The sequence below is a fragment of the Limulus polyphemus genome, unplaced genomic scaffold (assembly GCF_000517525.1).
Source record: "Limulus polyphemus unplaced genomic scaffold, Limulus_polyphemus-2.1.2 Scaffold1558, whole genome shotgun sequence".
In the NCBI taxonomy this organism is placed as follows: domain Eukaryota; kingdom Metazoa; phylum Arthropoda; class Merostomata; order Xiphosura; family Limulidae; genus Limulus; species Limulus polyphemus.
Genome location: NW_013667168.1, coordinates 41,833 through 57,780, shown reverse-complemented (window position 1 = coordinate 57,780; position 15,948 = coordinate 41,833). Strand labels below are relative to the sequence as shown.

Sequence of the window (15,948 nt, the reverse complement as noted above, 5' to 3'; positions counted from 1 at the left end):
GGCTCAGAAGTGGTGCAGTTTTGGGGTGGTACTTCTATCGTGGGATTCTAGCTAATCTTATGAGAGGAGGTAAGTACCGTATCATAAGTTACAATTTTCCTATACTGAAAATGTATTTCCAATAGGTACTTATCTCCTCTCACACTTCCCACCCTTCCTTCCCACTTTGTTCTGGTGCTGATATCTTCTGCCAAACTTTGAAGTGATAGTTTGGTAGAGGAGTGTAGAGGGAGTTGCATGCATCACGTGAGCATATCATGCTCCTATTGGTTAGGAGGTGACATATGACGATTTGCATGAGACACATGTTGAAATATAGCAATTCCAGTAGAAGGGAGTGGAAGGCTTGTGGCATGCATAAATAAAAAGTTTGTGTATAGAGGGCAGCACTGAACAAGAATAGCTAATAATGCTTGGAGATGGCTTGAATGAGTAATGAAGAAAACTTTAATATAAGTTTAACAGTTGTTATTAAATTTCTTCATCTTGTGTTTATTTCACAACATTTTCTCATTATTTCCTGTTATCTTTTACCCTTACTCACTGCTTTCCGGTATTTTTGTCAAGTCACTTAAATTTTCCTCAACTTTTTTTTTGAAGAGTTTTCTCATGTGAGTTTGTTTGTTGTTAAGGCTAGAACAAAGCTATTCAGCAGGATGTCTGTAGTGTGCCTAGGATGAGTATCAAAACATAGTTTTTAGCATTATAATCCTACAGACTTATGATTATACCTTTGTACCAACACTAGCACACCCGGGAATAGACATCTAGGCAGCAGTAGGAAGGAAGGTTCCCAGCCAGAGGGGTGAATTGCATAATGTGGATTCATCCAGTCCAGAACCAATCAGCATATAGAGTTGTACGTCAGGTCCATGGTAGGAGGAGAGTGCACCCTATTCTCAACTGAGTAAGATGGATCCCACCAAGGAAGAAGCCTCCCTGGTCTACCACCTCAGTGGCAAGGACTCCTGTACTTCACTGGAAGAAGTGGTGGGAAGAGCATTGGAGAGTCAGGAAGAAAACAACAATGGAGAAAGTGTATTGGGTGACCACAGAACCCTATTTTTAAAAGCAGTCTAATCCTGAAGGATCTAGCCAGCAATCCCTGCCCCACTTTATTCATGTTAGTCCATAAGTGTACAGTCCAGGATGGGCATAATTATGACAGTACACCTCAAGGATGAACCTACAAGTGGTCTTGTAGAACACTCCATCTCAACAATGAGCATTATAGACCTTAAAGACCATACACTGCAGATTTAAGTATTAGTATATCTGGACAGGTACCACTTGCCACAGAGCAGGATCCAACAAGGAGCAAACAGAGGTCACTGCAAAGGAAAAATATAAGAAAAGGAAAACTTACTTACTCATAGCTGAACCAAGGATTGCAAGACAGCAACAGGAGGCAAACGAAATATGGTGTACGAGGAGACAGCCAGACGAGGAAGATAATGTGAAGACTAATCCACATGCTGGCCCGGGTGATCTCATCCAATGGATGATGAAAACCAGCAGCCAGTGACATACTGAGATGGCATATCTGGTGAAAGGAAACACAAAAAAGGCATGGGTCATCAGAGGAAAAGGAAGAATGAGTTGGCAAATCCAACCAGTAATGGAAATTGGGGGAAAGGTCTCTGGATAAGAAAGGATTTCAGTGGAGAAAAAGATGGGAATGAGAACTGTGGAGAGAAGCTGTGTGTGCCACATAACACCAGAGAGCCCAGACCAGACACAGGAAGTGATCCAGATCAGAATGGGAGTACAAGTGTTAAATAGAAGGTAGGGAAAAAGGAGTGAAATTACCCTCCCATGCAGCAGAGCTCTTGGGAAGGAATGAGTGATCTGGATAAAGGATGACATAAGTACTATGATAGAGACATCAAGGGCAAACACATCTGATGCCCGCAGGATAAGAGGGGGGGGGGATAGGTTTTTCAAGGAAAGGTGTTAAAGGGAAGAAGAAGAAAAAGGCTTGAATTGAAGAAGAGTAAGGGCATTAAGATTCCAATCCGGCAAGGGTGTGGTTTGGGGAGGACAAAGGAGCGAAACAAAAGGGAGAGAACTGGAGACAAAAAAGACATGACTCCTTGCTGCATAATGTAAGAGACCACGGTCAAGTGTTGGTGTGGATCATAACCAATTTGCACTTAGGACTGGAAGGAAATGATCCAGTGCCCAATGGACAGCCAGGAGTTCTAGAAGATTGATATGGAAACCTGACTCAACTGGTGACCAACAGCCCAAGATTTCTCACCTGTCTAAATATGCCCTAAATCCATCAGAGAGTCATCTGCAAAAAGAGAAAAGAGGCAAATCTGGTCTAGTAGCAGGAAGAGGAATCTCAGCTGTGGTGTTGTCTCTGTCCAACCACCAGGCAAAATACACTTGAAGGGACAGAGGAAGGGAGATAGAAGAATCCAGGAGAACCTTGGTGAGGTCCCACTCATTGTGTAAAACTCTCTGAAGAGCTCTCACGTGAGCACAACTGAGGGGAATAAAGGCCTCCAGAGAAGCACAAGTTCCCGAGAGATATAGAACTTCTCGTGTGGGTAGAGAAGGAGAGGATTGAGCCTTCTGAACCAAGAGCTCCACAGAACTCAGTTGAAGGAGATTGCTGGAACCCAATTGAGATGGGAGTTTAAAAACACCCCAAGATGGGTTGGGGTAAGAATGGAATTTTCCATCATGACCAGCCAACTCATACAAGCAGCTTCTCCAAGAAGAAACTGAGTGTGGATGAAAGAAGCTGGAAGAGTGGAAGCCAAAAAGAGCCAGTCATCCATATAATGATGGAAATGTAGCCCTTAAAAGTGGAACAGACAGGCTAAAGCTTTAACCACCCAATAAAAAATGTAGGGAGCTGAGGCCAGACCAAACAAAAGGGCCCTGAATTGGTGACACCATCCTTGTGGACAAACCAAATGTACCAATGGGATGCAGGGGAAATGAGGGATATGATGGGATGCATCTGATACATCAAACTCCGTCATCCAAAGACCTGGAGTGAAAGCCTTCAAAGTAAACTGAGGAATGTCTATGTTGTGGTTCAGATGGGAAAGTCTATGACTGGACACCAGTTCTTGGTCTTCTTGGGAACAACGAATAACCGGGAATAGAACCTCTGAAGGAATTGAAAAATGTGTTCTATATCACCCTTGAGATGAAGGTCCTGAGTTACCTCAGAAAGTCACTGGCTGGAAATGGGATCCTGAGGAGGAGGGAAGGGAACAGGAAAGGGTGATAAAGGAAGAGGGGTGAGAAAACAGAGAGAGTCTTCTGACAAGACCCAAAGAACCCAAGGATCTGTGGTAAAGGACTGTCAGAGAGGGACGAAATAGAACAGACTTGCCCCAACTGGACCTGAACCTTCTCGGTAGTCACTGAAACTATTGGCAGCGTGTGGACTGTCAATGCATAATATGATGACTCATTGCCAAAACACGAAAAGTTTGTGGGGGGTCATTTGACACAGGGAAAAAAGAAACATAACATACCTGTGTCACCAAGACCAGAAAAGTAGATGAGAGTTGAGGTGCATCTACAGGTGTCAACTGACACTGCAAAGTAAAGGAAGGTGGAGGAAGACTTTAGATCTTTGTCATTCTGCCCAGCCTTCCCTGGGCAGGAAAGACTGGTTGAAGTTCAGGAGTACTCATAAGACCACACGAAAGATTCCAACTCCCAGTGGACGAGGGCTGAAACCTCCTCAGCTGATAATGTTGAGCCAGAAGCCACAGTAACCTGTGGATGGTCCGTGGCATATTGCATGTTTAAAGATAATATCATACCTAAATATCATATTTTCTTTTTTTCACCATAGTAACTAAAACATAAAATATATTTTTGAATTACAGAAGAAAAATTATTCATCAAAACTTCATGGCAAACAACAAATACTAAAATTTTATTGAAAAATAAAGATACATAATGGTATACAAGTTGCTTTAGTGACAAAAATCTAACTACTTTAAAACAGCAAAAAAACTAGAGGTAATGAACTTCAACTCATAAGTGTGTGTTAATATATCTAAAATCTATGTACAATGATTATGGAAAATATTAAATGTTTCATTTAGAAGTGTCATTTGTAAGCAAACACTACTTAGATCTGATGATATGAAATGTCTTCACAAGTGAAATGAAAACAAAAAAGGAAGTCACTATGAAACTGTCCCTGTTTAGTCCATAACAAATTCTTTCAGCACCTGAAGTTTTTCTTTACTTTGAATATATAAGAAACCTTGACAAAGGCTATTATCTCAGTGCAAGAAACAGTCTTTCATAAATGATTGTAAAACAAAAGGAAAGATATTTGCACAAAGAAAGGGTCAGTTTTCAGTACATATGAAAGATTATTTTGATCAATCTTTAAACATTATAGCTGTATACCTATTGGCTATTAATATTCAATGTAATGTCTGCAACTAGCTTTTAAACCAATTTTCTACTAAGTGAAATTATTTGAAGGTTTAAAACTTGCAACGATTGAAGACATTTTAATACATACACTTTGGAACACTATTGTAAAATTACTCATAGAAATAATTAGCCGACTTTTCAATGCAGATATGTAAATTTATGTGTAAAAATAGAATACTTGTTGCTTGTACTTTCAATAATTAAAATAAATGTGAAAAGAGCTTTCAAAGAGCTATGTAAAACAAAATCATATTTTATGTTCAAGTGTATATTTCTATCATAAACAAACTGAAAAGTAGAACTACTGATCAAATATCTAGTAACTAATACAACAGCAAAAGAGACTGTTGCTATAACTTTTAGTCGCATTATTCACCTCATCGGTAGTTTGTAGATACAAGGTTTGATCAAGAAAGCTTGTAATAAAGAATGTATTAAAATACTTCATACACTACATTTGAGATTATTACGAGTTATGACTGAATTTAATATCAGACCATACTGATTTCTAACTTGTAACCATATATTTAAAAAATTTTTTTAAGATCAAAATAGAATAATAATAAAGTTGCTGTGTATTTGATGGATGCAAGTATGTCATTTATCTTCAGAAGTGAGAACAAATTTACTTTTATGATTCCAAGTCTATTTTTCTTGCAATACAAAGTATCTTACATTACAATGTATTGTAAATGCTTACTGAAGAAACTACAAAAAAATACCAGAAAATTCAGTAAAAAAATGGTATTTGTGCATGAATTATATAAACTAACGACACAACAATTTATTTAAAATGGCATCATGCTTATTGGGCAATGCTATATATTTTGGAAAACAGGACTCCCCATCAACATAGGAAGCAAAATAAAGAAAAACTATAAATACATTTTTCATGATGGTTATGTGGTAGTGCAGACAAATGAAACATGTACATGATGTCCAATGAGCCTAGTGCTGTTTTAAATAAATTATTGTGAACTTTTAACATTGTGGTATTTTTAGTTTATTTTAGTTTGCTTAACTGTTAGACCTAATTAAATGCAATGATGACTTGCCTTCAATTGTTTAATATGCCCGAGATCTGTAAGATGTATTATATGCTGTAACAAATATTCACCACAAAGAAAAGCCTGATGTATAAATATGCTAGTACAAACAATGGGATGTGAAGAATCATTCTAAATTTACAATGTTTTATAGTGATTTTGACAGAAAAAACACTACTTTTTTTCAGATTTAATTTGATAAAATATAATGTACATTAAAAACAAACTTCAACACTGAAGCAGCACAACCAACATCAACAAGACAAAGTAGAAGTTAAAAATATTACTATTAATACACATATCATGTTGTTAAACAGCAACAACGTCATGCACATTTAATGTTGCATATTTCAAAAACTAAATATGCTACTAACTTAACATTAATATTTACACAGTAGAAACATTAGAAAAATTTCTAAAAATCACCACACAACTTTATTATGAAGATATCTTAACTTCATTCCTCTCTCTTTTATTCTACAACTGTAGTAGATTATCAAAACCAATCAGAAATGTAAAATAAAACACTACTCTCTCAATTTAATAACAGGCAGTAAATTAATTTTAACTGTTTTAAACACAGTAGAAGGTCTGAGCCATTGTGCTAAAGATCATATTTCACTAAATTCAACAAATAAGCTAATATTTAACATTCATGAAAAACAATATAAGCTACAAGCAAAATTTAAATCCTTAATAACTAGCATTCAATGAATGTAACTACAAAACTTGATCAGTTCAATATAAATCTTGACAATATACAGTTTGGCCCAAAAATTAGTTGTCCCACAGCAGTATACACAACTGGTTTTTAATTTTTGTATGTTTCAGACTTACATACAAAAGAAATTGATAGTACATAAGTGCAACATAGGCTGTCAAAGAATAATGAGTTTTGGAATTGCAAAGCAAATGTTATCCACACAGAAGAGGTTTAAGTTTAGGGCAACTAACTTTTGAGGAGTCCTGTAGTAGAAACCACAAATATACCCAATGATTTAAGATAACAGAGTACCTAACTATAAGTTGTTCTTTAAAAATACCCAAAACAGATTTCAAAACTTTACATATATAAGAATAAAAGAGAGACTATATGGAAACAATGCCTCATGAGAGTAACTGATGTATTTGTTAACATGACTTTCATGTAAAAACAAATGTTATACAATCTATAAGAACTTTTAAGCTTGATAAATAAAGGAAGGCAAAATGGTTGAAGTCGATTCACATTGTTAACTAATAAAATAACTGGTTATTTTCAACAATGTTACATTATAGAAAATTCTGTCACTGTATCACTACTCATGTTCCTATGACAGTCTTAAATGATGAATTTATGCACAATGCAACATGTAAATGAGTATTCCCCCCAACCCTGTTAAATCTTACCCCATCCCCTCCAACCCACTGGTAAGAAATGACCCTTCCCAAATGTCAAAATGTTAAAGCTCCATATCTTGAGCTTCGTCTTCTGAAAAATCACTCATTGAGCTCTCTGATCCAGATGACTCATCATTTTGATCCTGCAAGGCTTCATCTGTAGCATATTTCTTCACATAGTCTGTTAATAGAAGTTTTACAAAGCCTTTGTTGTGATTAATAGCCTACTTCTTTATCAAACATTTGTAAAACTTCATAAATTAGAAACACAGACATGCCATTCCACAATAGAACCAGCAAAATTTACCTATCTCTTTATATGTATTAATACCCTAGATCTACAGTATGAATGCATAAATTATTATGGTTTAGTTATGAGTGGCATGTAGAATCTCAATTATGGTGTACGTGGGTTCAGTTTACTACTTATTTCTAACTGGAACTGGAATGATCTACCATTACTATATATATAATATTTTGTGTAACCCATCAATCATCAGGTGGATCCTTAAAAAATTTCTTTCTAATTACAAGCTAGTCCTTATACTCACAAAATAAGTACTCAGATTAGATAAATGGTCATTAACGCCAAATCGTGCTCTTGTTTTGCACACTGAATATCATTTTATAAACATATTAAACAAGAATATTGTTTACTTTTTTCTTATGGTTTCTTCTACTAAATAAAAATCTTATAATGATAATGTTAAGATACATTTTATGTAATTTTTATATGCTCCCTTATCATTCCATATCTTCTAGCTATATCAGACTGGTGAGCAAATGCTAGTTTTAACAACTGTTGATAGAAATTCCCCCTTTTTCAAACCATATCTCCTCTCACTACAGCTATTACTTGATTGCCAGGATTTCCTTCCTTTACCCATCTAAGCACTAGTCTGATTTTTTTCTCACTTACTCCAGTCTTTTATTCCCCTTTTAACTGCCCTTGGCAATATCTGGCTCATGAAACTCTCCACCTACATCAATGCACCCTCTATCCTGATACTGTATATAAGCACATCATTCAAATAATATTATCACTTTTTTGAGACTGACTCTATCTGCAGTCTCTAACACTGGCTCTTGGTGGGGAGGAAGGGCAGGAGAGTGTGAAAGGAAGCAAGTATTATTGGAAATATATTTTCCATTTAAAAAAATGTTAACTTCCAAAACATACTTATCTACACTCACACTATAGCTAGAATCCCACAATGATAAGGTGGAAAGGTCATGAGGGCATTATTCATATAAAAAGTGTCTGCAAAGATCATGGGTGTGCCGATTGAAGATTGGCACCCTAGTGGAGGAACCACACTACATCCGGAACAAGTATGCTCTTCACCCGGAACTGAATTTGTGTACTGTGGGTAGAAAATTACACGATTCTTTTATCACTATTGGCCAGGCTCCAACCAGATAGCTGAGGTTCCACTACTCGGGATTAGAATTACAAGGCTATGGTCCCTATATCCCACATTGGTGGTTAAGGCCATTGGACTGCAATATATATATACTTGTGAGTTGATTCCAACCTGTAGATATCGAGTGATGCTTTCCAAGCCACAGGAATCACAACAAGAAGATAAGCATCACCAGAGTGGACAAACCCTCCCCTCAACCTGCAGAAAGGCAGCACCCGAAATTTGAAATGAGGGGATCCTGTATGCCATACTTAACTTGAGGAAACAGAAATCACCCAGTCTGGAGTTATGAACACTCATCCTCACTCCCCAACTGTGTGGGCAAGGTAAATTCTATTTGTCTCTGGAATTATGGGGAGGATATGGAACAAACTGTGCTCAACCAAGATCCTGGAATGGGACCATTCAGCATTCGGAATCAATATTGATCAAAAAGAAGGGTCATGCTCAACCCAACTGGATAGCCAAGCTGGTGCCTCTCTTACCAACATCTAGGGAAAAACATCCAGGGACTCAGGTAGGAGAGCCCCAACTTTGCCCTCTTCTCCAAGAATGCAGGAAATTTACTCTAACAGTCTGGAGGAAAAGCCTCTGTCCACTACCCCAGTGACTGTAAACTGGGTGTGGTAAGAACTCCCTAGCTCCACTTGTAGAATCTGAAGTAGTCTTGAGGAACAGTTCTCTGGAAACAGTGCAATAGGTGAATCAAATTCCCTAAATTTTTAAAAGCAAACACACCCTGATTTATTCAATCCAATGATCAACAGGAACAGGCAGGATCCCCTTATGCTTTTCTCATGATAGTCCATGAGTGACAGTCCAGCATAGTATAGTAATAACACCCAGTCAGTCTACAGGTGGTCTTATGGAACATGTCATTTCTACAGAGCCTGTTCCAACATAGATAAACTATATTGAATATGTGGTTGCTAGTGGGTATTGGTCTGATAAAAGCACACCTGCCTCAGCAACACTCACCACTGAGTGGGATCCTGTGAAAATGAGGTAAGGGACCCTGAAAGGTAAAGAAAAGTATAATCTAGCAGAAGTGGTTAAGATAGCTACACAGAGTAGTTGAAAACCCTCAGATGAAGATACTGCCAGAGCATGCAAACAATGAGAGATAAAAGTATTGGGGAAGGTTCACATACCGCCCACACAATATCCTCCAGCAGGCAATTCAACTGGGCCACTAAGGACATAGAAATGTGATGAACCTGATTAGACATAACTTGCAGAAATCTCCTCGCCTTCAAAGAGAGCCCAGAATAAGTGATATGGATCAATTTTTTATGCACCTTGTCACTGTAACGGGATAAATCCTGAGAAACTGAATGATCCCAATGAATAAAAAGTCATTGTCTAGCATCTCTAAAGGCATTAGTATGGGCAATTAACCTTCGAGACCTTCACTGGACATAACAAACAATCAAAATCTGATCAGTCATGTGAGAAATAGTGATCAATGAAAATGATTTATTCCCTTCCTTGGCTGCCAGTGTCTTAGGGAAGAAAAACCGGTCTGATGATGTAGGTAGAATGATAAAGCATTCTGTGCACAATCAGTGCAAACCACTCTGACCGGAGATGTCTGAAGGTCAGCAGCAACAAAAAATAAACCTTCAGGGAAAGGTGATACATGACACATGAGGCTAAGGTCTCAAACAGGTGTTAGGTAACTGGAACGACTTGAGGGAGCCATAAAGTACTGGGGACTCTAAGAATGTTTGTCTCTAGTATCAAGCGGTAGTTGATAAGACCACCTTATACAGGTCAATTGTGGTAGATACAATACCCTTGCCAAAGAGCTAGGACAAAAAATGATTTATGGTTGGCACTTCTGATCAAAGTGGGTTGAACCTCCTCTCAATAAACCATTGACAATATGTGGTCCATTTCCATTTATAAATTTCCATCACAGGACTAAGCCAAGACTGAGACGGATACATGGCTACCTTAGAAGTTAAATCTCAACACTGTGCATAGGATTACATAGCCTCCATGTCTGAAGCTTCAGCTTCTGGATAGCTGTATGTATGATGTCAGATCATGGTTGCCTCCACAGAGATGGCCAATGAGAAAGTAGAAGAGGTAGGCAATCCTGCAAGTACTGCAGAAGCAGAAACAAGGTTGTAGCTGCCAGTCTGATGCTCTCAATAGGACCCGACAATAGGTTGGGTAACATGAATTAGAGGGAAGGCTTAGAGTTGTAATTCCATCCTGTCCTGATGGAATACATCCATTGCCAAAGCCCAAGGGTGACATACTGGAGACCAAATTGTCAGTAGATGGGTGTTCCAATGAGTGGTCAACCAACTAATCATCAGTGTTTCAAAATGAGAGCTAATCCATCATAAATCTTATGATGCAGCATCTATTCTGTTGGGAGAATCTGTTTGGGTTGAGACAATTGAACTGCCACCAAAGTCATCACCCCTAGAATATGGCAAGCTAGTAGGGTGATATGGTAGAAGTAGTCCCAAGAAAGGGGATCCAAGATTCAAATACAAAGAGCCCTGGACCAAGTGCTCCCTTGATGGGAAACGCAAGATACCACCATGGAATTGTTGGAGTGAAGCCTGACGATTTTCCCCTTAATAAGCCCAGACCATGAGGTATCACCTTTTGAAGAGCAAGAAAGTCTAAAATATTGTGTGGAGAATCCTCACCGTAGACCCTGGAATTCCTGACAGTTGGGATATGTACCCATCTCTGAAGTGAGGCATTCATGCAGAGATGGATCTCTGGATGAGTTGCCAACAGAGTAACCCATATCTTAATATCGTCTCGATCTAACAACCACTTGAGATCGAAGAGAATGATACTGAATCAGAAAACTGGGGAATCCAGTGAATTGATATTTATGATTCATTGGTCACATAAAGACCATTGAATGATTCTCTTGTGTGCTCATCCCGAAGTCATGAGGGAGTCAAATGATGCACACATTCCCAAAAGAGAAAGAACCACCCTTGCAGTGGAAGAAGGAGAGGTGAGTAAGAGTCAGACTTCCTGTTCTATAGCATGGAGCCAGATGGGAGTCAGTTGAGCCTGACGGAGATAAGTGATGAAAAAAAAGAACAGCTTGACGACGTATTGTGTTGCAGCGAGAATAGATGTCTCAGCTCTGATAATGAAGCCTGCCTTGGTTGTTTCTGAAAGTAGAATCTGGATGTGACATTCTGACAACTGATGAGATGCTGTAATCAGTAACCAGTTGTCCATGGAATGATATGCACAGGACTAGGGAATGAAGATGACAAGAAAAAGCTTGTACGATTAATCAGAACCCATGTGGTGCTGATGTTAGTCCAAAGGTAAGAACCCTGAACTGCCACACCTCACCCTTGTGCACAAAAATAAAAATGACGATAGTTGTGGGATACCATCACCATGGTAATGTGCAGATAGGAACCAACAATATTAAACTTGTACATCCACAATCAGAGTGAGGAATGCGTCACTTGTGAACCTTGGAGAATCTAAGAATTGATATAAACGAGAAGAATCGATGACTGGACACCAATCTCCTGTCTTCATGGGCCCAACAAACCGACGAGAATAAAACCAAGGAAGAACTGGCACTACTCTCTCTCTCTACCCCCAGATCAACAAAACTCTGATAGCCCTAAGTTCCAAAATTCCAAGGATTTGCAGGTGATTAAAGACATACAGGCTGGGTGGATAATGGTAACATGAAGAATGCTCAAAGTATTTCCAACGATCAAAGCACAGAAAAACCTGTCAGAGAACAATTTGTTGAGAAAAAGTGGTAACATTAGCTGAATGAGGTGCTTATATAAGGACCACGGTAGAAGGCACATTGGTGTAGGTGAAGAGTGTCACAAGACAAATATTGCCAAGAGCAATTAAGTGGGGTATAAAAGACTTGAGCAAGCAAGAAAAAAACAAACCAATGCTTAGATGGGCAAAGGAAGAGACCCTGGCAGTCGAGTAATAGCTGTAGTGTAAGAGGAGGTAAGTATGATTTGGAAAATGTGGAATTTCTATCTACCTGTGCATCAATTTCATGTAAAAATTTATTAAATAATAAATAAACACAAAACCATTTATATTAATTTTAAAAAACAAAAAGAAAAGCTAGTAAAGATAATATTAATATGATAAAATAATTTTCCCTTTTTCTGGATTTCAGTAATAATAAATACAAAACAACTTGTTTCAAATCTTTCTAATAACATGTATATCACAAATCACATTAGAGTTTCATATAAAATATTCTTACAATCAAAGAGAAAACCTACCCTGAACTTTTTTCTTGTAGTCTTCAGGTTTATGTAGATACATAGCAGCAGCATCACCATTTAATGGATCAATGGGATTAGGATAGGTCAATAACTGTGGCAGAAATGACTCAAAAATATTGGAAAGATCTAAAAAAAAATCGTCCATCTCATGATTTTCTGATATAATATGAAACATACTGGATGCATTTGGTAATTTTAGAGAAATTATAAATAAAATATTGCCCACTGTAATCACCCCTGCTATCAAAACATGCACCATGTTTCGTGGCACACCAAATATGAACGAAAAACTATTCTAAAGATAAACATATAAAAAAGTTTCGTATGAAACTTTCTACTGTGCTAGACTGATTTTCTTTTTTACACACATAATTTTCATCAATAATTCACAGTAATGCATAATGCATTAAGGGGTTTTTTTCACATATTTTCTGAAGCAAATTACATTTTAAAGAACATAATTTAAATGCAGAGTAATTAATGGTTAATCCATAGGACTTTCTATGGTTATATTAAAGACTTCAATATGCCTTATACCCAAGTTTCTAACACTGATATTTTTTTGGTTTTGTTTGTGTCTTTATGTTGTTTTGAAACAAAGCATAAACAAAATAACAAGTTAAATTTCCAATCTACAAATTTTTTAAAGTTTTAATTACTCTTAAAACATCACATACAGTATAAATATTAAATACATAATTAACAAGTGAATGCTCTACAATATGCACGCATAAAGTCATACATTAAAGAAAATACTCTTTGTAAAAGTTTGTGAGAAAGCATCAATGGTGAAGGAAGGAGTTGCAAAGTGGGGTGCTTGGCTAGACATGCAGATTTTACAATGAGAGATTAAAGAGTATAAGAAGCTGCTAAAAGCTCAATTTAGGAGGGGGGGGGTCTGAGGGCATACCCCTCAGAAAATTAATATAATAATATAGTTTACAGTTGCTATACAAGTCAAATATGTAGAAGTGATTTTGACTAATACCACTTACAAAGATTTAAAAATGATGAAAAAACATAAAAAGAGCATATTATTAACTTTTTTTAACAGATGCATGAAAAAAACTTAACAGTGCTTGAGTCAAAAATAAAAAAAAAACTTTTATATACACACTTACCATACAGTGCTGTCCATGCTTGGTTGATAACATCTAAACACACTGTACCTGATCTAAGTATTAGAAAAAGCATCAGTTGTGTTATCTGGTTCTTTTTTCTCCTCCATTGACAAATCAGATAAATAAAAACTGGATGTAAATACTGTTTCTAGAAAGTCCAGTTTTACTAATATGAACAGTTGATTGTGTAATAGAAAGACCACTTCAATTGAATAGATTTGAACAAAATCAGAATAAATGTTTGAAAAAAACACACCAAATTTATTATTTAATTTGACTTATAGTCACACAATAAATAACAGAAAATAATATGTTTATTAAGATTCGCTTGAAGTGTGAAAAATAATATTAAAAGAACAAAAAAAGGAAATTCTAAGCAAGAATGCATACCCACTAAATAATTTATAAATGAAAACATGACAGTTAGAAAGGCAACTGAGACTAAACATCACAATCAGATTTAACATTACTCTCACATACAATTGGCTTAGTATGAAAAGTGAATGTAATGGGCCAGTTAATAATGAAGTGCTAAAATATATTACAAAAAACTTATGTAACAGTGCTGTTTCATAGCAGTTACAATATACCAACCTCTAACAGAAGTATTCATGACATTGGATTACAAACTACCCAACTTAAAAACAATTAGCAGTTAGTGTAAAGTCAGTGTAGCTAATTTTTTTTTCTTTTCAGTAGCCTGATTCAATATTAATCACAGTAAATGCCTAAAATATTTTGTCTTTCAACTCTATGATGTAACTAACTAATCTTTAACAAAATCTAAACCATTCTACTTTAGGTCACAATTTCTGGTTTTATGGTCAGAGCTAGAAAAGAAAATGTCTAAATACAAGATACATCCACAGAGTGAAAAATATCTAATAATTAATACAGTATGTAGGTCATTAAATTAATTTTTCTTTTGTTAGTAGAAAAATTAACTTGAAATAAAGAAATACACCTAAGTTTACACATGTACCACAAACACTGAGCAAAAGCTGAACTATATTCTCTATTGTACTTTAATCTTGTAAATAATACAGTATATGATTTTATTTAAACAAACACTGAACTTTTTTTAAATAATGCTACGAGTGCAAGAGTCAATAAGACACTGCCTTGCTGAGTAATAAAGTGGTGTTATGCCTACAGCTCAATTCACCGATCCATGCTTCTGACAAAACCTAAATGTTTTGTAGCTCAAAAACTAAATATGAGGTACAAGTAAAACATTTTTTGCTATTTCCCTCTAAAACTGACATATGAATATGATATGAATTTAAATATTATATGGATGCACAAAATAAAAATATATTTAGAGAACCTTACAGAAACAATATTCTGAGTATTTATACCTGTCTTTGCAAGGTACAAGAAAACCATTACAGCTACTACTGTCCTTTAAAACTGCAACATGCATGCACATATCTACACACAATATTACTTACACTTCATCAATGTTTGGATGATAAATCTTGTTTATAAAACCTGCAACATAACATAAATTTCACATGAATTAATCAGGTAAAAATAAAAATTTAATTGTAGCAAACATGTTCAACACTTTCATGATTTTAACTCTCTATTGCACAGATTATAAAAATATGGTGGAAAAATGTTTTCTACTATACTGTACAAAAAATGTTTAGTAGCACAGAAGTTTAACACTTCCATGACTGTTTAACCATTTATTACACATATTATGAAAATATGGTAGAAAATATGTTTTCTTTAAATTTCTTACTTAAGGTCAATACAGCCCCCAAAAAAATGTTTTTGTGAAATATATTTTGATAAGTTTTAAATGGGTATGTTACTTTGAAGTAACATTGTTGTTCAATTGAGGTACCAACAAAAATAATTCAATGGTTTATACAGACTGTAACCTGGAAGTAAGAGCATTCAACTACAGAATCAAAATATTTGTATATGTATCAAGCAACAAAGACTTGTTGCCTGTAGTTACAATGTGCAATAGAGGATTATAAAATGCTCTTATTGAAGTAACACCAACTTATGATAAACCATACTGGTGAGTAAAGAATTAGGCATGCATGTTACCAATTTATAATGAACAGTTTATGCCTTGTTTCCAGGTAATTATCAAGTTGCATACTAGTCTCTTAATATTAACAGATACCTAAAAGTCTTACAAAAGTAATATAGATTAATGAATAAACATGAAAAAAGCCATAGCCACAGAAAAAGAAAAAAAATATATATATACACCTGGAAAAAAGTTAAGCACCCCCGTGTTTTTTTCAAGTGATTCAGATTCGAC

General features: G+C 36.1%; 1 protein-coding gene across 1 annotated transcript in view; it reads right to left on the bottom strand.

Moving 5' to 3' along the window:
- Positions 1-4,026: 4,026 nt before the first annotated feature.
- Positions 4,027-15,948, bottom strand: part of LOC106464086 (ubiquitin-conjugating enzyme E2 H-like) — a 41,100-nt gene continuing 29,178 nt past the window's right edge. The window contains exons 4-7 of the mRNA XM_013924197.2: positions 15,116-15,155; positions 13,665-13,717; positions 12,541-12,669; positions 4,027-7,032 (exon numbers count right to left, since the gene is read on the bottom strand). Of these exons, the coding sequence (XP_013779651.1) occupies positions 6,914-7,032; positions 12,541-12,669; positions 13,665-13,717; positions 15,116-15,155 (341 nt within the window). The 3' untranslated portion in view covers positions 4,027-6,913. The remainder of the gene's footprint in view (positions 7,033-12,540; positions 12,670-13,664; positions 13,718-15,115; positions 15,156-15,948) is intronic.